We start from the raw sequence: 27,529 nt of genomic DNA on the forward strand, positions 1-27,529 counted from the left end.
CTGCCAAACAGTGAAAATCCGACATAAAGTACTTGGTAAGTAGTAATTATTATTATATGCTTTAACTTGCTGTAACTCTGCTTTATGAATTTTATAAAGTAAAGTTACTTCCCTTTAGAAGTAAAACTGGGCAGATACAAAAGTGGGCAGTAGGTATAAAAAGGTTGACTTTCCCTGCTAACCAATCAAACTATCCAGCCAGGGCCACCTGTTTCACTTTTGATTCCACTTCACCAGTGAAAATACACTTCTTCAGACTTCCATGTTGCTGTAAGCTAATAGAAAACTTTTACTCTCCGGACTTCCCACCCACTTCTCTGGCTTCTTCTTCTCCACCCAACTTTAACCCCCCCCCCCCTTCTTCAGACTAATGCTTCTCATCCTCCGCTGTCTCCCTCCATGGTCTCCTCCCCTTCCGTGGCTTCCTTATGCCAACTCTTCCTTAATTTACAGTTGGCTTCATACTCCATTTCTGAGCTCCAGGTACAAATATTCAACTCCTTAACCTTCAAGTTGGATGTTTCATAATAACTAACCAGCTAACCAGCTCCTATGATCATCATCCCCCTTACCTACCTCTTTTCTGTTGATCCACAGTTAGTTGTTTTTAGAGGACACATGAGGTTAACCTTATTCTGAATTACTCCTTACCCACAGCGCCAAACGGTAACCAGGTGCGCGGCTCCTTCCGCCTCCAAACGTTTAACATACGTTTATTGTTTTCTCCGGCCACCCACCCATCTTTCCCGCTATCATCTCTGCCCCAGACAATTCCTTCTCATTTGTCTCCCCATATTCATTCTCCATATATTAGTGAAAGTAATATTTCAAAAATTCAAATTAGGTCATCTACCAATTTAAAAGCTTTCAATGTCTGCGAATTAGGATTAAGAATAAAATTATTAACCTGGACTACACAAGCCCCATGACTGGGACAGGGCATGCCTGGCCAGACAAGTTTGTGCCTTTCCTCCGCACCCCATACACTCCAGGCCAGCTGAATTTCTTCCAGTTCCTCAGTGGCACCATCCTGTCTATGCAGAGTCTTTGTCTTGGCTGTGCCTGCCTCCCCCCTAGGCTAGTGAACCCGTTCGCATCCTTCAGACCACAGTCAAACATCACTGCCCCCTTTCTCCCAACTCTCTGGACCTGGTTGTGGGGACTTGTTATGCGCTTCCATAGCATCCCACAGTTCTCCTTCATAACACACGGCACAAACCTAGTTGTGTAATTTTTGTTTGATGCCCATGTGTGAAAGCATATATTAAGATATTAACTGATGTTTTCCTCAGCTGTTTGGTTGCGTTAGTCCTCCCACATCAGGCTACCAGACCATGAGCCATCTATTATCTAAAGGGGAGATTATTACAATAGAAAATAGAAAAACAAGTCAAGTTACTGTCTTTAGTATTTTAAAATCCAAAGCTTTTGATATTCAGTCATCAGTTTTCTGGTTCACCCCACCCAAACTTACTACCTTAAAAGACTATCAGTTCCAAGGACAGGGGAAGAATGGAACCAATGGGATGCACTAGATGGTGGTGAGGCCCTATTCTGAGATGGGAAGGAAAATGGGAGGACTTTGGCCCTGGCTGGTTGGCTCAATGGTAGAGTGTTGGCCCAGCATATGGATGTTCTGGGTTCGATTCCCGGTCAGGGCACACAAGAGAGTGCTCATCTCTTTCTCCACCCCTCCCCCTTCTCTCTCTCTTCTCTCTCTCTCTCTCTCTCTCTCTCTCTCTCTGTCTCTTTCTCTTCTCCTCCCACAGCCATGGCTGATTGGCTTGAGTGAATTGGCCTCCACCTCAAGCACTAAAGAAATGGCTCCAGTTGCAATGAAGCAAGGGCTTCAGATGGGCAGAGCATCCCCCCCCAAGTGGGCTTTCAGGGTGAATCCATGTTGGGGTGCATGCGGGAGTCTATCTCTGCCTCCCCTCTTCTCACTAAAAATAAATAAATAAAATAAATAAATAGGAGAGAATGGGAGGCTTTTAGGTGGTTTGGGGAATCTTGGAGCAGTCTGGGCAATTAAAGCCTGGGAAAGAAAAGTTTCAGAGTGCTTCCTGACACACAGCATGAGGCAGGGGCAAGAGCCTAGCAGAGAGAGCTTCTAGGCAGAATTCAATGCTTCTTTTGGACCCAAGAAAAGTATGGAATTAAATGAGAAGGAACTGAGCCCAAGAGGTCATTTCATATGCTATCTCAGTGGATGGCCATATGAACCTGGTACCAACACCAGATTAGTTTTTCTCCCCTAAGCCTTAATGCATCTTAAGAACCCAGCATCTAGGGGGAAAAAATACCAGAAATAACTGAGACTTACTTTTCAATACCTGGTGGAATGGAGGTTTTAAATAGACAATGTACTATTCAGAAATTGGGTGTTCTAATCTCTAGAGTTAAGAGATTGAAAATAACAGTTTCTGAAATAGCATGTTTCTTTCTTTCCTGCAGCAGAATTTCTAGGTCAGAAGTCTAAGGCAGGCATGAAAGCTTCCCTCTCATCAAGGACCAGACCCTACTGAGAAGTGACTTTCCTCAGTAAGGTTTCTTCATGATCTGAGATGACCACTGAGTTCCAGGCCAAAGACCGAACAAAAGAGGAAAAAGACAGCAGGGACCACGCCGGTCTTCTGTCTACCTTTTGTGGATTCTTTTTGGAGGTCCTACCAAACAACTTGCTCTTACCTCGCTGGGGTAATCCCTAAAAACAAAAGAGGCTAAAAAAATGTAATCTTTTATCTAGGCTTCAATAAAATAGATCTTGCTATTAAAGAACAAAGAGAGAATGGACACTGGGTAGCAGTGTGTAGACAGTAAGTAAATTCTTAAGGAGTAAACAAGAAGGTAAAACTGTGCTTATAAGCTTATGAGCTGAGATTCACATACCTCAATCTGCCTCCCTTGAAAGAGTGTAAATTTAGAGAAAGCATGGTCTATTTTTTTCCCATGGTCACAATTTTATCTAAGTATCTAACCAACTGTTTGCTATTCGTAAGCAATCTATACATATTTACTAAACAAAAAAATAAAATAATTAAAATGGACAAATGAATATGTATGACCCTTCCCCACTTAGCATCACTTAAAATTTAACTCATTTTAATGTGGTGTAACAATATTGGTGCTATTTACTATTTCTTATCTTTACCTCTGGTTGCATGGTGGGAAGGCATATCTAGCACTCCTTGTGTCTGGGTGAAGCCGTGTGGTTGTAGAGTAAATTGTAAGTGGAAGTGACAGCTGTATCTTCTGGGCCCAAGGATTTAGTTATCAACATGTGCCTATCAAAGCTCTCATTCCCACAACCAGGGCAACCTGTAATGGAAGGGCGGGTGGTTTCCCCATCAGATTGCATCCCAGAGAAGTGACACATGGCTGCTGACTTGCAGTATGTGGCATAGGCAAGACCATAATCCCTGGATTCGCTGGCTTACTTTCCTTATCCAGATACAAACTCTTTCAGGGTAGGAGTTTTCCACTGAGGAGACATTTTATTTGCTATGAGATACACTAGTTTAAGTTGTGGGTCCACAATCAACTTGACCTCTGAAACAGTGAAGTGAACTTCTGAAAATCAAGTTAAAAATAATCAGTTTGAGATAACTAGCATAATGAACAAATCCTGTGTGAAAAAAGATAGTACATTTAGGGAAAAATATATTTTAGAGAAAAGCCTTTTTCTGAGTATTTTAAAGAACCTAGAAATAAAAAAAAATTTTAATTAATTAGTTGCATTTGAACCAGAGTATAAGCATTATAACAAGTTGTACAATTAAAAGAGGTCTTCTTTTCATCTTTTTTTTTTTTTTTTTTTTCATTTTTCTGAAGCTGGAAACAGGGAGAGACAGTCAGACAGACTCCAGCATGCGCCCGACCGGGATCCACCCGGCACGCCCACCAGGGGCGGTGCTCTGCCCCCCAGGGGGCGATGCTCTGCCCATCCTGGGCGTCGCCATATTGCGACCAGAGCCACTCTAGCGCCTGAGGCAGAGGCCACAGAGCCATGCCCAGCGCCCGGGCCATCTTTGCTCCAATGGAGCCTTGGCTGCGGGAGGGGAAGAGAGAGAGAGAGGAAAGCGCGGCGGAGGGGTGGAGAAGCAAATGGGCGCTTCTCCTATGTGCCCTGGCCGGGAATCGAACCCGGGTCCTCCGCACGCTAGGCCGACGTTCTTTTCATCTTTTTGCCAAATATATTAGCTACATATAATTAATCATGTGGAATATATATATTCATATGTAATTATGCAATTATTGTATACAGTAATACAATATGTATTGTTAAAGAGTCCAATATAGAAATACACATTTTAGAGACAAAAATCTCACTGTGGTACCTTTAAAGCATACTAATCTAGCTGACTGGCTTTGTTTCTCAATTTCTGAATTTATAATTAAAAGTAGATTTTGAAAAATGATTAAAAGTGATGGTATCTTTTGCCTTGAACTGTGTGAACCACAGAAATTAAATGTAATTTGGTTGATAACAAGCTAGTTTATCTTTCACAAATAGTATAGTCAAAACCTCTAATCTAAAATCGTAGGAAATTATTATTATAAAATGTTTACTTGCTTTCAAACCAATCAATTTTAGTTGCTTTTAACCATTTTCCCTAACATGTGATTTCATGGTTATTATTTTATATGATTTGAGTCCCTGCAAAACAATAGACATACTGGATACTTAAGACATGTTTGATGTTTGCCACCCTTTTCTGAAAAAGTAGGTTATGTTCCATGAGGATAAACAAGACGTTACACTGAAGTCTGTTTCTTTAGATGACCAATGGATAAAGCCAGGCAAGAAGAGTAAATGGAAATAATTGGGTGTCTGTTTTCTTATAACTCAATGGTATGTAAAGAGTGCCATCTGAATACAGGTTAAAGCTAAACTTGCTAAAGACTCCCAAATGCAGCATTGGCATACTATTTTTATTCTCCAGTTTATTTCTAAATATATTGAGTAATTTAAGAGATTAACTACCACTTCCTTGATATAAAAAAAGGAAAAATCTGAAGGAACTGAGTGGGGCAATATAGGCAGTGAAAGAATGACACTGTGAAAATTAAAATATTGTTGGGGTCAAGGATTTAGAAGATTTGTAAGTATTTTCCATGAAACTTTGCAGCTTTCTTTTTATTATTCTACGACACAGAATTTTTTTAATCTGCTAAAGATTATAGCCCAAAACGTCTCTGTAATGAAGGGAGGAAATATAAGAACCAAGCGTTTCCAGATAAGCCCACAGGCGATTCCAATACCTAACCCTACAAACCTCATCTACTTTTTTTGAGTGGCTTTCCTCAGTGGAAGCACACAATGACAGAATTTAAATAAGTACCCAAATTACCATCATTCTGGTTTACATAATGCATCTTTTCAAAGAGTCCTGAAAAGTCCCCCCAGGCACTTTACCTACCAGGCTGTTTGGTCTAGAAACCATATGTTCAACTAGACCATGAAAAACAATATTGCAGGTAGGGCATATGCTTGGCAAAGCCATAGCTCACCATCTGGACCCTGCTTCTTCTAAGGAGCTCCAGCTGGGTGATGGAATGGCATCTTTCCAAGGGCAATGGTTCCTTCTCAGCCATCAAAAAAAACTCAAAAGAGTTTGGGCCCCTAATGGTTCAGTCCCTCCATGCAGTCACCGTGCAGACTCATGTTGTAAGATGTTGTGAATGGGCCCAGCCTGCTTATTTCCCCATCGCATGTACTTTGGTGTCCTTTAAGTATCCCCATTCCTTCAACCCAATGTGCAGACTGCTGGTCATTTTAACTTTACGTTTGCTTTCAATGATATAATATTCATGTTCCACAACTAACTCTAACAAAAGAATCTACTCTGTGCCTTTTTTGACATTAGGTAAGATAAACCCATTTTCTTCCTAACCCTCTTAAAAGAGGCTTAATGGAATTTTTACTTTTTCCTATTGCAAAAATTCTTAGGTTTTTGTCAAAAGAGATTTGAAGTACCATATGAAATCATGTACTTACATCCCTTACCACCACCTCCAAATAACTGAATTACATAAATAAAACATTACATAGAAAGTGCTTTGCTACAATTTATGGGTGGTAAATTTAACAAGAGCTAGCTCATTGCAGGAAAATTCAACTTATCTTTTTCTGATCCTTTTATTCTATACAGAAAAAGAAATTTATGTCAGTTTTTTAAAAATCTATTACTGCTTCTCATAACTGAATCCATTATTTTTCTCCATGATCAATCAGGTAAAAACAAGAATAATAGATTACATTGACAGAACCTTGAACATAAACATCTCCAAGAAGCAAATGTAGAAAGTTAAATGGGTATCAGGTGGTATTAAAACAAGAAAGGATCTTCTTTATACATTTCAAAACTCAGTTCTTACTAAAAAAAAAAATATTCTTATTATTAGCTGCTACAAAAAGACATGATACAGTATTTGAATTTTCACAATTAGACTCAATGACTTTAAATAATTTAACTTGTCCTGTACATCATTGATTAAAAAGATCAGTGTTTACCTTATTTTACAAATATTTTCTGTTCACAAAGGACATGGGGCCTTATAATTGTTAGCTCCACGTGACCCACTTTATATATATATATATATAGTACAACTGCTCCCTCTCAGGGAATTTTCTCTTTAAACAACACCTATCTAGAATCTAACCATCTCTGATTTTATTCAGATAAGTCAACTTTCCAACTTGTCTCTGGGAAGGAAGACCACATTTGCAGCTTCAGAGGCAAAACTTATTTTAAGCTAATTGGCACTTAACACTTACATTAAGTCTATGATTGGTCCAGGGCTGGGCATATGACCCTAATTTGGACAGAAAAAAAATGACTTTTATGCAAAGTGAAAATAAAGAGCGATTTCCCATTTTTCTCTTCCCAAATAAAAAGAGAACAGGGAGCCTCACTTGCTATTGGAAGCCACTGGGGACCATGAGAATGAGAACAATGCTAGTGGTAGAGGAAAGGGTTGGAAAGGACTTTTAACTTACTTGACATCACTGGCTGCTAATAGCATTCTGCCTAGAGCCTTCCCTACCTCCTGTCTTCCAGTTAGAGTTTACAAATTTACTTAGTGTTTAATCTGCTTTGAATTGGAGTTCTGTGACTCTTTAGATAAATTCTTTTTGCCCTTTAAAAAAAAAGATGACAGAATATATATACTTCTGTTTTCTCATGGCTTGTTTCGTTCATATTGCTTTACATCAGATCTTTGAATATGTATTTGATTTTTTAACTGCCTTTGATAGCTCTCCTGACCATCTAATGAGGCACAAAATTTGATACACCCATTGCTTAATAAGATACTAATATTCTTACAAAGGTTAATGCAAATTTAAGATGGTTAAAAACCCTCTTGTCCTACCAGACCAAAACAACAGTTTCATAACCAAGGTCAGACATTGTTCTTAGTCTCAAGATCTGAAACAGGGCTCAACCTGTTTTGCAGTCAGTTTTAAACTCTGATCTATATGCCAAAGGTACATTTTGTAAATTATTCAAAAATCATAAGCCATAGTAATCCACCGCTCTCTTCTGTTTTCCTAAACTATTTTAATACTTCCTTCTCAGATCTTGCAGGCTATTAAATGTTTTTTACATATTTCCATAGATAATAACTCATCAGCTTTGCAATCTGATGCCTAACATTAAGAGATTAAAACTAATGTAGATGATTCTCAGATGACACATACTGAGGTGTAGAAAAATTCCATCATTTCCTTCCACAAATGAGAGAAATTTTAATTCTTTTTCTCAACAGCTGCTTCATATTTTTATGTATAGGCAAAAATATGTGCAATTACTCCAAGTACAATCAAGTCATTTAACATGGCTTTACCATGATTGTAGTTAAAGGATATTTTTAAAGAGAAAAAAAATCTCAAAGCGCAGGTCCTGCTGTGTAACCAGGCAATCAAATTCCTTCATAATAACATTCTGATGGGATTCAGCAATCCAGGGAATAATGAATATCCACTTTAGTCAGTAAACAGGAAAATGCTACAACAGTCACTGAGTAAAAACTATCATTTGTTGATCCTCTTGATCGGCATTTCAAACAATAAATAGAAATGTAAGAATCTTTTAAAAAGAAAAATTCCTTTCTTTAGTGTATATGATTTTGTCAGGCAGTGAGAAAATGACAGACCATCTTAGACTGTCCTGCAGTGCTACCCATTCAAAAAATGCACTCATAATTTTTTTTTTTTTTATAATACATGGCCAGATTGACCCTATCAATTGAATACATCAAGATACCCATTTTGCAGTTGGTTAATAAGGTAGTACGTCTGGACTGATTATTGAATTTCATTTCTACTTCATTATTTGATGATACCCTTCTTTTCTGTTCATCTTATGAAGTTATTTGCATCTGAATATGAAGAGTCTGCTTCAAAGTAGTCCTCGAGTTCCCTATGCAGTTTCTCAAATGTGGGCCGTTCCTTAGGCTCTGCATTCCAGCACTTCAACATGATATCGTAGAACTGCGGTGGACAGTTAGCTGGTTGAGGGAGTCTATAGTTTTGGCCCAACATCTGGATTACCTGAGCACCTGTCATACCTAAAAAATAGAAAAGAAATCAACAAAAAAAAAACAAGTTAAAGATAAGATTATTCATCGACATGTATACTCTAGATTATAAAGCAAACTGATTTCCTTGGTGAAGCTATGAAATCTACCATCCCCTTCCCAGACTGCAGAGATTAAACTAATTCCTGCTGTAAGTAATGTTTAGAAGACTGCAATTTAAGAACAAAGGAGAAGGAGGCAATAAACCACCTCATTAATGCAAATCATCATCATCAAATTTTATTTCTTATGCTCCCAAAGGCACATGGTGTGGTTATCCTCATAACCCTGCCCTCCAAGTCTGGGTTATGCAGTTAAAGTCACATCTAAGTAAGAGACCTGCAGCAGAAAGGCCCATTTCAGAATTAATTACTCACCACTATAAGGCATTTTGCCATAAGTGATGATTTCATAAAGAAGGATTCCAAATGACCACACATCGGACTTAATGCTGAATTTATTAGCACGAATGGCTTCAGGTGCAGTCCACTTCACTGGCAGCTTTATTTCATGTTTAGATTCATAAATGTCTTCATTATCTACCTGTTAATACATTAAGAAATTACGCCAAGTTAAAATGAGATATATATATATATATGCCACCTTCATTCGTCTGTAACCTGCTTCACATTAAAATTTAGAGGGAAAAGATTCAAAATGAGCATAGTCCAATTGATAACTACATTAGCAAATCCAAAAGCTGGCATACAAGACTGAAAAATCTGTGAGAAGTTATTAATAAAATATTACTTGAGAGCCTACTCTGTGCTGAAATAGCACCTGAAGGAGCATTCTACCGCATATGGAAGAATTCACATGAGATGATACTGGCTTTACATCTGGTCTTAAGCAAAAAAAAAAAGACCTAAAAGCAAAGCTCATCTGTTTTCTGATTTACTGCTGGTATTGAAGAGCAATTGACTTTGATAATTGCCATGTAACCACTATCTAACACTGAAAAGTAGAATCCAAATGATTTAAATTAATATGTCAACTCACCTGGGTTCTAATTAATTTCCCAAAAAATGATGAATTCGTGAAGATCAAAAGAGGGTCATTTATTGATTGTGTTTTATGCCCCACACCCATAATTTTAAGGAAAAAATGTAGAAATTAAAAATTAGATTCAGAGAAATACACTTAATATTCTATCTCCTATATCAATTTCTTTTGGCCTAATATTAGAAGATAAGGGAAGGGAAAGAATTAAAAATCCAGTGACTGCTGAAAAATTCTGGCAGCACGAATATAGTCTGCCATAAAGTGAGCAAAGGATGGTCAGGTAACTATAAAGTCTGCTGCTCTTGATAAAGGAAATAGAGGGAGAGAAACAGAAGCTATTGGTATTGAACAATATATCATTAATTCAACTACAAACTTAATCACATACTCTCCCATCTGGTTCATCAGCATCTTCTCTATTTATTTCCCCTTGGAAAAGAATTAGAAACAGGAGATAGTTTGTCTGTAAGGCCTTGGGATACTGAAGTGTTTGTTCTATGGACCACAGAACTTGAAAAAACATTGTTTTAAAGAATAACAGTAAATCTATTAGTTTACTGATCTGTTCAAATTTTAACTCAATACAAAAACTAATTAAAACAAAAGCAAATCCACCTGAAATACTCTTGCAAGTCCAAAATCTGCCACTTTGTAGATATTATGTTCACCAACAAGGACATTTCTGGCAGCCAGATCTCTATGGATGTAGTTCTGGGACTCCAGGTAGGCCATTCCAGAGGCGACCTGTGCCGCCATGTCTACCTGCTGAGTCAGATGGATTTTTGTTCCAGCATCATCTAGGCAATAAAAGAAAAACAAAAGACTTACTGGGGGAAACATTTAAACTGCAGAAGTGAATTTTGAGAATCTTGATTAAATGGGATTAAGTACCTTAGCACTGATCTGTTGAGCAAAAAAAAATCTATACATAACCACACAAAAGTTTTTATTTCTTGTAAAGAGTTAATAAGGCAACAATTTCCATAGTCCAAACACAATCCAAGGCTGCAGTCTGCCCTTCCCTGAATGAGTGTTACACAGAAAGGAAGAACAGTATCACACAATCCAAACAGCTAAAAAAAAATCTGAAGGGGTCCAGGTACTGCCATTTTCCATACCTCACATCACTGTCTCATGTCTTTATGGAAATTGTTACTTGGTTGCCTTAGGATTTCTTTCAAACATTGCATAGTTTGTTTTAGTCTTTGAACATATAAAACAATCCTAATGTGCATGTCTAAACTGATAAAAAAGCTCTCACTCTTCCATCATACTGTTCCCTTGCAGTTAAATTGGGCAATGTCACGGGTTCTGTCTATCACAATGTTTGCATGTCTACTTTAAGGGTATGTCAGTGCTATGTGTATGATTGAAAGCATAGACAGTGAAGCCAAATTTCTTGAGTTTGAAATCTGGTTCAACCACCTTAAATAAGTTTGTTAACCTCTCCAACCCTCAGTTGCTTCAACTGCAAAATGGGGGTGATAATACTTACTTCATGAGGTTGTTAGAAGAATGAACTAAATTAATATTGTACAGGACTTAAAAAATGCCTGGCAGATAAGTGTTATATAGTATTTTTTTTAAGAAAAAAAATTAAATGTATATTCTGCTCTCTCACCACTATCCATATGGTTGATTTCTAGTAAATCATCTCATTTAATACTCAGAAGAACTACATATATGAAGTAAGAACTGTTATTATTTGTCCTATTTCATAGAGGTTACTGCTACCACAGGAACAGGTAATATGTTGTAAGGTAGAGATACAAATCCGGGTATGTTTAAAGCTGAAGTCACATGTTCTCAACTATTATACACAACCTGCCTAAAACTTACCTTACACATCACTCTTGAGCACCTTAAAGCTAAGGGCTACAGAGAAACTTCCCTTCATGCAAATGGCAACAAGTTATATAGTTGGATTCAGTTAAAGGATATCTCAATGAAAACATTCTGTCTCCTTCAGACCACTTAAGTGAACTGTCAATGAGAATGATGAACAACATACTAAGATTTGATTTAGATTTAAAGAAATATATCCTAACATATGTCAGATCTGTAAGTATATATTTACTGCAAAGGAAACAAGCGCAACTAAACTGAAAAATAAAAAGTAAATAGTTATCCTCTTTAAAATTTCAGTAAGAAATACCTGCATCAATTACCCTCTATATTGAAGTTTTTTGACAAGCATCTCCCATTTTGGAGAAATTTATTACAAAAAATATTCAGTCAAGCTTAGAGATTATAAAAGATGGTTCTATAAAAAATTATGTATGTTATTTCAACTATTAAATACAACATTTAATGCTATTACAGCAGACATAAAAAGGTTTTCACTGACAGGCACAATAGAGAAGGAAATTGAATAATAACAAATTTCCTACCCTGAAAGAGTGCAGTGGTCTAGGAACTGCCTAACTGTACCTCAGAGCACACTTTGAATAAAATGGCCAGATGTCAAAACTGATATAAAGGTTCATAAGCCTGTGACAATTTACATAGGCAGCAAGAAAATATTTTCAATTATGTTCCATTATTCAAGAGTCACTCAGCTTAACATTTATCATAATAGGCTGTTTAAGAGTGGTAAATTTATTATAAGATCACTATGTTGAATTTAAATCCTCTTGATTGAGAAGGAATTGTCTATAATGAGCATATCGTCACTACTCTTCTTTGCTGCTAAAGTATCTGGTAAAAGGAATTGTCTATAATGAGCATATCGTCACTACTCTTCTTTGCTGCTAAAGTATCTGGTAAATGGCAATCTTGATAAATTTGATCCTCATGTCCAAACCCAGAAGATGATGTTGGAAAATAATATCAGTGCTACGTGGATGGTTAAAAGTATGGGCAATGAAACCAAATTTCCTGAGTTTGAAATCTCACTCGACCACCTTAAATAAGTTTGTTAACCTCTCTAATCCTCAGTTGATTAGCCCCGACTAAAATACATCAACAAGCCACAGAAATCCTCAATGCCAAAAAAGTTTGCAGTATAATAACTGGGTCTTTTGAAATTGATACTAAACCTCAAAACAAGCTTGACCTCAGTTCAATCTTATTAGGTTCAGAATAATCCCAATTAATCTATCCATTAATTTATTCTTTCATTCAGTCAATACATGATTAGTGCACACCATTAATGTACCAGACACTCTTCTAGCACTAAACACAGAGGAAAAGCTCTGTCCTCATAGAGTTGTTCTTTAGAAGGTACTTAAAATAAATACATAAATGTTATGCAGTAGAAGATAATTAACAGCTAAAAGAAAACCAAAAAGCAGAAATAAGGAATATGAAAGTCAATAGAAGGAGATTAAATTTTAGAATTTAAAGGGTGATCAGCGAAGGACCCATCATAATGGCAATATCTGAGGCTATATCAGGAAGGAAGGAAGTACACTATGTGGGTAAGTAACAGGAAACAATTTCAGATCTAAAAAAACAGCAAGTGTGAAGCACTTGAAGGAAAGCACATCTGGAAGATATGAAAAGTAGCAGAAAAGGACAGTGTAGCTGACAGAATGAACGAGAGGAAAGTTGTGAGAGATGTGGTCAGAGAGGTAATGGAGAGCCAGGTCATGCAACATTTTATGGGTTGTACAGAGAGAAGAACCAATGGGAGTCATTGAAGTTTTTGAGCTAAGGAGGGACATAATCTGACTTACACTTTAACAGAATCACTCCAGCTACTATATTGAGAAGAGAATGAAGGGAACAGGAAAAATAGGGAAACCAATTAGGAAGCTATTGCAGAATCCAGGAGAGAGATGATGATGACCTGAACCAGAGTAGAAGTGTTGAGAAGTGATAATATTCTGGCTATATTTAGAAAGCAAGATTATAGGATTTTCTGGTTGGTTAGACATGGGATGTGAGAAGAAGAAGAGAAGACTCTAAGATATTAGGCCTGGTTGTTGACATTGTCAAAGAAAAAAAAAAGCCACATGAGTAGCAGATTACAGGGAATAATGCAAAATCAGTTTGGGACATATTATTTTACAACATCTAATAGACAGAAATAGTAGGGTTGTTCACATACATTCATTTTTTTTTTTTTGGTCTATTTTCAAGTACTATAGAGAATCATATTCCTTAACTCCATTTGACTTGATTAAGCCAAATAAAGAAGATATAAAGTCACCTCCATCACTCAGTCTGAAGCTTTAAGAGCCAGAATAAGATTAGTCACATGCCCTGCCCCTACCAAGGTTATCTAAAGAGCTGAGGCAACAGTTAACCTATTTTGTACATGTATCATGAACAAAATAAACACTCACTGTGTTAAGTCTCTGGGACTTGAAGGCTATTCCCTACTGTATCATACCTACATTTTCCAGACTGACACAACATTTAAGTAGAGGAGTTAAGAAGGCAATTGAATTATCTGATTCTGAAGTAATGGAGGGATATAAATTGGGGAATTGTTAATACATAAATGTTACTAAACAATGCAACTGGTTAAGATTAGCAAAGGGAATTACTGTCATTGCAAAAGAATCCTGGAAAATTCCAAGATACTGTGGAATCTGGGACATGAGAAATATCACATGAATTGAGAAGAACCAACAAGAAACATAGAAGGAAAAGCTATTGAGTCAAGTGTTCTAGAAGGAAGTGTTTCCAGATGGAAACTGTCCACAGAATAAAATACCGCTGACTGGTCTGAGGGTTAAAAATTGACTATTAGAGTCCTGATCTGTGGTGGCGCAGTGGATAAAGCATCGACCTGGAAATGCTGAGGTCGCCGGTTTGAAACCCTGAGCTTGCCTGGTCAAGGCACATATGGGAGTTGATGCTTCCTGCTCCTCCCTCCTTCTCTCTCTCCCCCCCCTCCTTTCTAAAATGAATAAATAAAAAATGAAAAAATTTAAAAAAAATTTTAAAAATTAAAAAAAAAAATTGACTATTAGATATAACACTGTCAATATTATAAGTGACCTTGACAAAGCATTTTTGTTAGCGTGACTCAACAAGGCTCCTATACTTTTGTTCCTGAGAATAAGAACAAAGGGGTCAATGGTGAAGTTAGTTTTCTATGGTAAATAACATATTCTGAGGTTGCTAAATTTTGCATCTTTATGCAAAGGAGCTAAGTATATTTTTCTTTTTAGCAGCATTTAACAGTCATTATGTTCTTGGTTCTTCTAATCTACTTTTGCAATTTAATACTATGAACCTCACAAGTCACTCTGCAATAAGAGAATATTTGTATCTTTATGATATCTCTATTACATTATTCTCATCTCCTTCTACCTCTCTATACACTAAATCCCACTCTGATATTTTAAAAAGTATAGAAAAAAAATCTCATTTTTAAGCATGAATTACAGTTGACCCTTAAACAACATAAGTTTGAATTGCACAGGACCACGGAATTTTTTTTATTCAATAAATACTCAACTGTATTTTATCTGGAATTGAGAGTCCATAGATGCAGAGGTCTGACTGGATGCATTGATCTATGCCACTTTACATGAGAGACTTGAGCATCTGCAAATTTTGATATTTGGCAGGGGTGGGGGAGTGTCCTGGAACCTGGTGGATACCGAAGGACAACTATAGTAGTTAAGTTTTGAGGGTCAAAAATTATACAGATTTTCAATTGCATAGGAGTTCGGCACCCACAACCCTACATTGTTCAAGAGTCAACTGTATTCTCTCAGTACTTGATCTCAACTACTTTGAACATCTCATTTTAAGGTTTATTATATTGATGCTTATAAAATTATTCTTAATAAACATCCAAATTTTAAAATGCCCTAAGATATTTTTATATCTGCATCCTCTCTGACTATAGGATGCAGATATAAAAATAAAGCAATAGTAAATATCTGCAATTTAGTCCAAAAAGTCTAATGTTGCTTAACTGTGGAAGTATTTTAAATACCAACAAGTACAATGTAATCAAACACTGGAAAAGAAAAAAAAATGAGGGTACATCTTCCTCTCTTTTTCCAAAAGTATTTTATGTCCCCTAATTCTGAGCTATAGACAATATTGGTCCATGACTCATAATGTTTAATTAGTTATTGTAGGAAACAAAGCATCATGCAAAACATCTATTCTTCAATTTTCCACATTACACTTAAGTACTTCGATGTGTCTATGGTGAACAATTTGTTCTTCCACTACATAAATATGTTTCCTCCCTTTGAGTACACAGTATATATCTTATTAAAGAGTAGCTGAGCAATTGAATGTGAAGACATTCATTCTCATAGATACACACATAGTAAATATCCTTTGGGTTATAGAAAGCTTGCTAAATTGACATTTATAAGACTTGCTAAAAACTAAATTACTCTTTTTTTCCCCTTTTATTAAGTCTTCAGCTTACTTCGGAGATATTCTTGCAGACTTCCATGTCTCATCAACTCTGTAATAATATAAATTGGATCTTCTAAAGTGCAAACAGCATAAAGCTGGATAAGCTTTGGATGTCTTAGGTTCTTCATTAGCTGTGCCTCCCTCAGGAAGTCATTTGGATCCATTGAACCTGAAACAAGAAGAAGGGGAAATCACTTTATGTTACTGAGGCATTCTGATCCCCACAGCAGCCTGGTAGGAATCACCAAGATTGCTTCCTGCCTCTCAGTAAAGAGCATCAGTGTCACAAATCTTGAGGTTTATCAAAGAAGAGAATCAGTTCAGCCAGGGTAACCTAATAATTGATGGGCTGGTGCATCAGGGTGTGCAGTTTTTTACCCATAGGTAAAAAAAAAGGTTGATTCGGGTCCATATGAAAAAGAAAAACGGAGAGATTGACAGTCTAATTGATAAAACAAGGCAGGCATCTTAAGAACACAAAGACATTCTACTAACATGAAGGATGAAGGACACTGACTGTTTAATTACTGCAGCCAGAGCTTTTTGGTCCAGGGTCCAGGGAGGACTGAAAGTTGCCCTGTCCTTGGTACCCACTGTGGGAACAGCAGGAGAACAATCCTAAAGAAATGATATTCGTCCATATTTATGTCTTCAATCTGTAGGGACATATTGCATAGACAAAGTAGAAAATATTCAAAGGTCACCCCCAAAACTACTTAGGGTTTTTCCACCAGTCTTTTATGTCTAACTTAAAACCTGTATTCAACATTTTCTCCTGTATTAATATTTCCACAGTCAGAATAATAATTGCTTGATCAAATAATAAGGGAGACAGTACTGAGGGCCAATCTAAAGACTCATCTTCAACTATATTGCATTTAAATGGTTCAACTCTGACTCATCATGGAAACTGCCATGTCAAATAAAATCTAAGAAGAAGGATACCTGAAATTTACATTTCACCAGTAATTTTTAAATCTTTAACTTCTCATATGATATGATGTTTCATAGGTATTACTGTAACTGAAGAAATAGTACAATTTCATTTTTCCGTATTCACTATGGATAGTGCAAAGATTTCCCCTGATGCTCAAGGAGCCTGTGCTATTCATCATCCTCTCAGGTTGAAGTCTTCACAACTAATATTTGAACCTAAGCATGGGGATAAGCTTTGACATTCTAAGGTAACACTCTGACTTGTTTACTAACGTGGAGTTAAGAAGAGTTATGTGTGTCCTTCAGATCATTTCACATAAAGCATTTAGGCAGTCTAGCCTTTGATATGCCCTTTGAGAGTCTCGAAGTTCAGAACCCAAGCATAATCAAATTCCAGAGACTGAACAAATCCTGGCTCACTGTGTGATCTTTAACAAGTTATCAAACATCTCTGAACTTCAGTTTCTGCATCTCTAAAACATGGCTAAGAATCTCACTGACATCATAAAATAAGTATCAGGATAATAACGATGCCTGGTACATATGTATTCTATGACTGTTGACCATTATTGTATTATTATTATTATGCATACTCTGGGGTAAACCAAACAATTTGTGTGTAGTAATTGACTGAGGAGGGGAAGGGGCAAGGACTTAAAGAAGGAAGATAATGGGAAAAGGCCTCTTTTCTTTAACATCACATTTTACTGAGCTTCCTCAATTTCATCCCCACCATTGGTTTGCTCCATATAATCAAATTGTATTAAAACCTTGAATCACAGAAGCAAAATGGAGCTGAATATAAAAGAGGCACTCAAACCATAATAGAGGGCTTTGTTCTTGGTTGTTAAAATTAGTTTGGCCTATGGTCAAATATGGATATAGTGGGTTCCTCTCCCACCCTGAAAAAATAATCTGACTCATGCAGCTTCCAATGATAGCAGAAAATATGATCACTATTCAGACAATTTATATATACAAAATGTTCCTATGTCGATGTTTTTAGTGGGTATCAGAATCACGGGATGCAGGCTACTCAAATCATTGCCAAATCAGACTGTCTACAACAGCTAAAACCACAGTGTGTCAGGAGACTGCAGGTGAAGCTGGCCACTCTGGTTGCCACCGATCAGCTGCACAATAAAGGAGACCCATCCCAACTCCGCTTGTAATGCAACATTAAATATTAATCTTTGCCTGTCAAAGTTACTGTGGGAGTTGATTTCAAGCTCGTCTTTATTGCTCGGTAGTCTGCTAAGCAACAAATAGCTGCTATGATTGATTAATGGCCCCAGTGAAGTGAAGACATTTAACCAATCACCAAAGCTGCTTGTTGCTATTACACTGTAAATCAATAATAATTATTCCTGTTGGAAAGAAAACTATTATGGCACATTTTTTAATATATAAAGTCTGACATTTTTTTTTTTTTTTGGTTCTTTTTCACCTCCAGAGGCCTTCTTTGAAGAGCAATGTTAGGATAGATAGATAGCTGCTTGTTTTTGTAAAAGAATTGGATCGGACATTAAATTTTAGTCTCAACTGTCAACAAGATTAGGATTCAAAATCGTAAACATACAGTGACTGTGAAAATCTCAGGTGCTGGAATAGATAGCCCTCACCTGGAATACCCATATGGCACCTGGCCAGGTAACAGTGTGTCTCCACTGTTCCATGTGGCACATGTAAATGCTGAGACTCGACTCCTGCACTAGTGGATTTGGACATCAGTGGACATCTGTCAGCAGCCTATTGGAGCTAACATTTGTTAAGAACTCACTGCACATATTTGATGTAAATTTACTCAATTTGTCCTTATAAAATCCAATGAAGTAGAAACTAATATAATTTCCACTTCCAGATGAGGAGATTCAAAAAGGTTAAAAAATTGTCCAAAGTCACAGAGGGCAGAGCCAAGTTCACACTCGGGTTTATTCTATAACAAACTTTATGCTCTTAACTTTCATATCAAGGAGTCCCAGACTTACCCAGTTCATGGCACACTTACTGCCTCAGTAACTTTTTCATGATGCCCTTAAGCCAAAATGAATACTTAACAGTCCTATTGGTTACATGGTTAAATTCAAACAACTTAAGAAGTATTTGTGTCTTAACAGAAATAATTTCTTCATTTTATTATTAGCTGCAAATTATTACTAACAGGATATATGCATCTACTGGGCACTGCACAATTTCTCAAGTCTTGGAAGCAGATAGAACACTGCTGCCTACACTTCCTATTCCACATTGATTTTTGTGTGGATCTTGCATTTGATCACAGCAACCACCAAAAACCTGCTTCACAAAGATACAATGTCAGCAAAAGAAATATAACATGAGCTAATGCTGAAGCTGCAAATTATCTTCCGGTGTAGCAGTTCGTGCAGCATTTGAGGTGTTTACTTCAGAATTTCTAAGTATTCGGTGACACCCTATGAATTCAATGTGGTCTACCCTGCGCTTCCACGCAGTTTGGGAACCATGATGCTTTCCTAACCTGCCAGCCTGCAGCTGCAGCGCCCAAGTGTTCAAGTGCTGCCACCTGGTGGCTTTTTTAACTTTTAAGAATTATGAACAAGGTAAGTAATGGAAGTCCCCCAGAGAATTAATTATATTCTAGCTTTAGGTTATTATTCCATCTCATGTTATTAGGAAAGTAGACATGTACTGCTACAGTAACACTGCACCCTCATAGAATGCTGCTTCCCTGGGGTGTGATGCAGTAGATGTAGACATGAGTTCAGATTCTAGCCCTACCTTTTACTAACTTTGCAACTATTATTTTAAAGGAATTTCTTTTTTTTTTTTTTTTTGTATTTTTCTGAACCTGGAAACGGAGAGAGACAGACAGACTCCCGCATGCGCCCGACCAGGATCCACCCGGCACACCCACCAGGGGCGATGCTCTGCCCACCAGGGGGCGATGCTCTGCCCCTCCGGAGCATCGCTCTGCCACGACCAGAGCCACTCTAGCGCCTGGGGCAGAGGCCAAGGAGCCATCCCCAGCACCCGGGCCATGTTTTGCTCCAATGGAGCCTTGGCTGCGGGAGGGGAAGAGAGAGACAGAGAGGAAGGAGGGTGGGGGGTGGAGAAGCAAATGGGCGCTTCTCCTATGCGCCCTGGCCGGGAATCGAACCCGGGTCCCCTGCACGCCAGGCCGACGCTCTACCGATGAGCCAACCGGCCAGGGCCGTAACTATTATTTTATTATTATTATTATTATTATTAGTCATATATTATGAACTAGACATTATGTAAAGCATTTCCTCTAATGACCTAATTTAATCTTCATAACAACCCTGCTAGGTTGGCCTTACTTCTATTAACTCTATTTTGCAAATGATAAAACTGAAGCATAGGGTATTTTTAAAAATTTATTCAAGATTTTGACTAGTAAGTCTCAGGAAAGTTACTTAATTTCTCTAAATTCTCCCATCTCACCTTTAAAAGGAAGGAAATAATATCTGCCTGAATAAATATTTATTTTAGTATATTTTTAATTTCCGCTACAGGGAAAAAGAGAACGGAAGGAAAACCAGTTCATACGGTTTCTAACAGGAGGTCTTTTAGACGGACCATTTTGCCTTTTGATCATACACATTTAGCATATAACAAAATAGTCATTCCTTAACTAACTCCAGGGTTCCACTGATTCTTTTAAGTAGGTGAGTTTTTGTTTTTGTTTTTAACTAACTCCAGAAAAAAAGGGAAGAGAGACACTGGAGGGTTGGATTTTAACCCTAGAAAAGAACAGATGCATTACTGAAACCCTTCACTGGGGTTTTACTAAGACTTAGCTGATCCAGGGAGCATGCTCTCAAATTACAGTCCAGAGCCTTGGCCACAAGTTATGGTACCTGGGCCAGAGATAGTGATTGCAGCATTTGCTTGGTGCCTACATCGACTCTCCTGTGACCTCTTTGACCTGTAACAGTGGCAAGTTGAACTTATAATAATTAACATATGCCATAGAACTTTTGATGTTCTCACTTCCATACCTGGTTTTAACGTTTTTACTGCTACTGGAGTAGTATTGTTCCATAGGCCTTCCCACACTTCGCCAAACTGACCGGATCCTAATCGCTTCAGCAGCTGCACGGAGTTGCGGTCTATCTCCCACTGGTCCACAGTTTTATATGACAAATCAAAAGGAGTGGGGACTTGTATCTGTGTCACAGAATAATAAGAATACTTGTAAAAAAAAAAAGGATTTAACAATTTTTTGAATGAAAATTATTGTCTTTGTATTTTTAAAAAGAGACTTCATTTTTAAAAAACAAAATACTATAAATTTTATTCTAATTACTTTAAACTGGAAAGGAGTTGTGGCAGAGCTGTACAACTACCTTTCCAAGCTGACCTCCCCTCTAATCCTGTTAATGCAAGCACTTGCTGTCCCTCTGTCCCACCCCACACGCAGACCCTCCCTTACACAGGTCTGGCATGATTTCTTTCTGCCTCTTTGTCTAGTTAAATCTTTCCAATTTTAAGGCCAAATTTAAGTTTCTACTTCATCTACAACTACTTCCTAAACTCTTTGGCCTGTAGCATTTACTATATGTGTCATTTATTTTTACATAACTAAAATTTTCATCTTTTTACAAAAATTACTTGTTCATTCATTAATTTACTTATACATTTAATAAGTAAACATTTTCAAGCACCTGCTAGGTTCCATTCTGTAACCAAAAAGGCAAAGCCACTGCTCTCTTCGAGCTCACAATCTAGCTCACATCTACCATTGGAAGTTTAGCTTGTCTCCTCCACTGAGTCATCAGCATCTTCAGTGCAGAGAAGGTTGCCTATGCTTCATCATAAACCCGTTTCCCCAGTGGATTTAACAAGATTGGTTAAACTGAGCATTTTGTAATCCATATCTTTGTATATAAGATTTGTATATAAGCGATGTCTTTGTAAGCTATTTCTTAGCATGAACTCAGGTACTCTTGTACATTCCTGTATTATCTAAGATGTATATATACTTATACCAAAATTATATATTAACTTGGCAGAATTTAACTCCATATATTTTATACATACTAGATAAAAATTTTCAGCTCCTACTTCTCCATAAAATTCTGATCGGGTGTCACCACGAAGCTTTCATCAATCATGCAGGTGTAAACCACAGCGCTGGCTATCACACTGACTGTACACGAGACCTGGACTCTAAGTGGGTCTTCCCACTACAGTATATAACTTTAAATACATTTAGGTAAAACATGCCAACAACTAAATAATGATGGATGTACATATAGTCTATAAATGTTTTCTCTTCTTATCAAACAGGCCAGGTCAAAAAAAATCAAACTATTAGAATGATATCTATATGCAGACAACTCAACCGGATAATAAACCTAGTAATTTCATATTAATATTCTTAAAAACAGATCTAAGTAATAATTATATTCAGCACTTTTTTCCCTCTAGCCATGTTAAAAAGTGCTTCAATGGCAGGATACCATATTAATTTCTTAGTACAAAGAATGAATATTTTCTGTCTTCAGTGATTGCCTTAGGTTGGAGGGCTAGCAAACTTTTCTTGGAAAGAATGAGATTGTAAATATTTTAGGCTTTGTGAGCTATACAGTCTCTATTGCAACTACTACAGTCTGTTATTACAGTAAAAAAGCAAAGACAATTTGTGACTAAATGAGGATGTCTGTACCCCAATAAGACTTCCTAACAAAAGTAAGAGAGGGACAGTATTGGCACATGGGCCATGGTCTACGTATCCACACCTTAGGTAATCAAATGAACGTTTTGACCGTTTTACCTGAACTGACATAGCACATGAAAAATATACAATACCTGGGAGGAAAAAATTAACTTCAAAAATAAATGAACACAGCTTGAAAGCATTTCACCTTTAAGCATGGTTTTTCCAGTTTGACACACAGGCCATCACTTGTCTTGGTGTAGTGGCTCACAAACTCATTCAGTGTTGAAAACGTTCTTCTTCGAGTGAGGAAAAAGCCCCCTTCATCCAGTCTTCTGATTCGGTAGTGTTTCACAACCCTGTTATCTAAAACTGGAACCCAAAATAAGTGCTATCATTACTTATTTTGTGGTGATAGTATCAATGCATGGAAGAAGGTCTTCACAAAATCTATAATATTTATTTCGATTTTATTTCAGAAAAGACTTCAGGAAATTTACAAAGGGCATATAGCAGAATAAAAAAACAGTTGTGAAATCATAATTTAAATAAAATATAAGCTAAAAATAAAGGTGTGAAGTTAGCACTAAAAAGCTATGCCTTGACGTGTAGTATATTTGACTAAAACAATCCATAAAATTGATTCTATCATTATAGCATGCAAAGAGGAAACATTATCAGTTTCAGAAATTCCAACATTTATAAAATGAAATCACAAAAGGTGTTTAGAAACAGTTCAATTTTTCTTGACACAAAGACTAGGAATAATTTTCTCCCATTAAATCTTATAATAGGGACACTGAAATAGAATAAACAGTTCCCTCAGTACTATCCTACAATAATATAAGGAATCTGCAGGACAATTCATTATATTGTCTCTTTTTTTTTCCCCCTGTATTTTTCTGAAGCCGGAAACAGGGAGAGACAGTCAGACAGACTCCCGCATGCGCCCGACCGGGATTCACCCGGCACGCCCATCAGGGGGCGACGCTCTGCCCACCAGGGGGCGATGCTCTGCCCCTCCGGGCGTAGCTCTGTTGCGACCAGAGCCACTCCAGTGCCTGGGGCAGAAGCCGAGGAGCCATCCCCAGTGTGCTCCCATGGAGCCTCGGCTGCGGGGGTGGGGGGGGTGGGGGGGGGAGACAGAGATGAAGGAGAGGGGGAGGGGTGGAGAAGCAGATGGGCACTTCTCCTGTGTGCCCTGGCCGGGAATCGAACCCGGGACTTCTGCACGCCAGGCCGACGCTCTACCACTGAGCCAACCAGCCAGGGCCTATATTGTCTCTTAATGCACGTTTATACTTGAACATCCTAGCACATTTTGATAAAAGCAGTTCCACAGGGCCTAAAATGATGCAGTCCCTATGCATAATTTTCTAGCAGTTTTGCCTAACTCAAGGATAAATCCTGTAGCATCTACAATTATAGACTGCTTGATGGTTTTTAAGTCACATGACTGGTAGTGAATATTTTGTTGTTTTTGCTTGCCACTAACCATTGTCCTCTCCTCTGGTAGAAGCACATCAATATTTCCTGAAGAATCATTGCTCCTCTAAGAGCATGAGGTTCAGAAGGACCTGGAGCCAACCCTGAGCCAAGAAAGGCACAGTCCGAGCCAAGAGACTGAATTCCAGGACTTGTACTAGCGAGCTCTGGAAATACAGGAAGAAATTTGCTATTGTTGTTTTGCTTTTGTTTTTTGTTTGTTTGTTTTTGTTTAACTGCTGGGAGTTTGGAGCTACTATAAAAATTCTTGTGCCCTTGAAGAAAGAGCTCTAAGATAGGCTGCTCAGTGGAAAAACAGGAAAAGTGAAATTTGACCCTAGGAACCAGCCAAGCCCTTTGTTAGCTACAAGAGTCAATTAATTACCTTTTTTGCTATAAATTAGTGTGAATCAGGCTTTTTGCATTCAAAATATTTACTGAAGCTTTTTATACCCACTCTTGCACTTAGCAAAATTATTGACAAGTACTGAGCAGCATTTCCAGGAATAAATATTCTGAATACAGAAACTTATGTTTCAATAACCAAACTGGAGCAATGCTCTCATGAAAAGAAAGCAAAAGGTCTGAAGAGGGCAACTGACATACAAATAATTGGCATACACAAGAATAGCTGTAATTTAAAAAGAAAAAAGACAATATCAGGTGTTGACAAAGAAGTGAAGTAACTAGAATTCTCTCTCTGCACAATTGATGAACCTATAATTTTTACAACCACTTTGGAAAACTGCCATGATCTACAAAGTTGAACATAATCAGACTGATTATGTAGTAATTCCACTCCAAAGTATATAATAGACAAAAATGCACAATATATTCACCAAAACATTTCTATAAGAATATTTTTTGTGGCATTTTTGGTAAGAACCCCTAGAAACGATCTAAATGTCTATCAACTGTAGAATGGACTAATAAATTGCAGTATATGTGTCTAGAGGAATAGTATGAAGATCTGAAAATAAACAAAGTATAAATACACACAATAACATGAATGAATCTCACAAACACAACTATGCGATTTCATTAAAGACATAAAAACAAGCAAAATTTCTGATATTAAGAGTCAAACTGGGGTGTTGGTATTTCTTGAATGGGTATGTTCACTTTGTGAATGTATATCAGACTAAACTTATGAATTGTACATTTTTATTATGCATGTCACAAATCAATATTTAAAGTATGAAAAAAATGGACAAATGGAAGATCAGATCCCCAAGTGTTACATAATTATGTAAGCTGAATTATTGCAGTCTGCAAAGTTATTATGGTAAATGTTATATATTTATATAATGGAATATTATTCAGCCTTAAAAAGACAAAAATTCTGTCATTTGCAACATGAATGAAATGGGAGGGCATTGTGAAAAGTAAAATAAGCCAGCCAGAGAAAGACAAATACTTTGTGGTATCATTTATATAAGTAATGTTGTTTCAAAAATTGAATTTATACCTTGGCCGGTTGGCTCAGCGGTAGAGCGTCGACTCGGCATGCAGGAGTCCCAGGTTTGATTCCCGGCCAGGGCACACAGGAGAGGCGCCCATTTGCTTCTCCACCCCTCCCCCTCTCCTTCCTCTCTGTCTCTCTCTTCCCCTCCCGCAGCGAGGCTCCATTGGAGCAAAGATGGCCCGGGCGCTGGGGATGGCTCTGTGGCCTCTGCCTCAGGCGCTAGAATGACTCTGGATGTGGCAGAGCGATGCCCCAGAGGGGCAAAGCATCGCCCCCTGGTGGGCATGCCAGGTGGATCCCAGTCGGGCACATGCTGGAGTCTGTCTGACTGCCTCCCTGTTTCCAGCTTTGGAAAAATGAAAAAAAAAAAAAATTGAATTTATAGGCCCTGGCCAGTTGGCTCAGTGGTAGAGCATCAGCCTGGTGTGTAGGAGTCCTGGGTTCAATTCCCGGCCAGGGCACACAGAAGAAGCGCCCATCTGCTTCTCCACCCCTCCCCCTCTCCTTCTTCTCTGTCTCTCTCTTCCCCTCCTGCAGCCAAGGCTCCACTGGAGCAAAGATGGCCCCGGCGCTGAGGATGGTTCTGTGGCCTCTGCCTCAGGTGCTAGAGTGGCTCTGGTCGCAAAAGAGTGAGGCCCTGGATGGGCAGAGCATCGCCCCCTGGTGGGCGTGCTGGGTGGATCCCGGTCGGACGCATGCAGGAGTCTGTCTGACTGCCTCCCCGTTTCTGGCTTCGGAAAAATACAAAAAAAATAAAATAAAGAAAGAAAAAAATTGAATTTATAGAAATAGTTTGTAAACAGTAGTAGTTGCCAGGGGCTGGGGAGTGCTAAGGATAGGGGCCAGTTGGTAAAAGGGTACAAACTCTCAGCTATAAGATGAGTAAGATCTAAGGATCTAACATATAAAATGCTGACTATAGTTGAGAATACTGTATTTATAATTAAAATTTGCTAAGAGAATGGAACTTAAATGTTCTCACAAAAAAAGACAAAATGTGATGTAATGAATGTGCTAATTAACTCAATGGAGAAATCCTTTCATAGTGGACACATATATCAAATCATGTTGTACACTTTAAATGTCTAATAATTTTGTCAATTGTACCTCAGTAAAACTGAAAAAATTGTATCATCCACATATAGAAAATTATTTTACTTTCAGCTCTTTACATTAAAATATAATATAAAGGTCAGGAGTATATTTAGCTCTTCTGAAAGCAATATGAGGTTCTTTAATATAATTTTGTAGGTATCTGGAACACATCCTTGTACTTTCTGATTTGTCAAGTGACCATTCCCACTGACTTTGGGATAATGTTAATTGGCCTATATAATCATCAGCAAATAAAAGGGCTTTATTAAGATATAGAGCTAAGTTCATAGCAAATTCCTATATATGGATTAAAAGGCTAACAAAATATCAAAGGGAGCTATAAACAATATTAGCACCAATTCATTTCTCCACAAAGTAATAAAAATACTAAAAGTAGAAAGGTAGTTAAAAATAAAGTATACCTGCAATTCATATAAATTATTGCCCTGATAACTCAATCTTCACCATTTATCAAAAAGAAAAGTGCACAAATTATAGCTTAGATGTATAGCTAGCCAATAGGTCTATAATTGGAAATGATGAAAAGCAATAAAATAAATTATCATATTTAAACAAGATGAACAGTATCTGGTTCCAAACTGACTACATGGAAATTAAATATAAACTTAGAAATTCCTTTTTAGTGTGCCACAAAAGACCAAGTGATTTCCAAGCTAGAGACCAAAGTCAATATATGACAGGAGGGTTAAAGTACTCCTTGTGATTTTCTTAATAAGGGATGCAAATCACTATGATTAACATTGATTACAAAGAAAGCTTAATAAATGTTTACCTACTATTTGCAGATAAAGGTTTTAACTCTCAATTATAAAACCAATCCTATATAATATATCCAGAGTTATCAAGCATAATAAAAGTGATTGTGTTTAATAGAAAAGGCTATAGAAAGAGATGGGATACCCTAGTTACAACTTAACTAGTACATGTCCATCTCCTTGAGCCTCAGT

General features: G+C 37.5%; 1 protein-coding gene across 1 annotated transcript in view; it reads right to left on the reverse strand.

Moving 5' to 3' along the window:
• Positions 1 to 371: 371 nt before the first annotated feature.
• FRK (fyn related Src family tyrosine kinase) overlaps positions 372 to 27,529 on the reverse strand; it is a 128,317-nt gene continuing 101,159 nt past the window's right edge. Inside the window, exons 3-8 of the mRNA XM_066248022.1 lie at positions 22,725 to 22,888; positions 20,856 to 21,024; positions 15,932 to 16,090; positions 10,198 to 10,379; positions 8,958 to 9,123; positions 372 to 8,571 (exon numbers count right to left, since the gene is read on the reverse strand). Coding sequence (XP_066104119.1) covers positions 8,360 to 8,571; positions 8,958 to 9,123; positions 10,198 to 10,379; positions 15,932 to 16,090; positions 20,856 to 21,024; positions 22,725 to 22,888 — 1,052 coding nt within the window. The 3' untranslated portion in view covers positions 372 to 8,359. The remainder of the gene's footprint in view (positions 8,572 to 8,957; positions 9,124 to 10,197; positions 10,380 to 15,931; positions 16,091 to 20,855; positions 21,025 to 22,724; positions 22,889 to 27,529) is intronic.

This window comes from Saccopteryx bilineata, chromosome 12 (assembly GCF_036850765.1).
Source record: "Saccopteryx bilineata isolate mSacBil1 chromosome 12, mSacBil1_pri_phased_curated, whole genome shotgun sequence".
NCBI lineage: Eukaryota > Metazoa > Chordata > Mammalia > Chiroptera > Emballonuridae > Saccopteryx > Saccopteryx bilineata.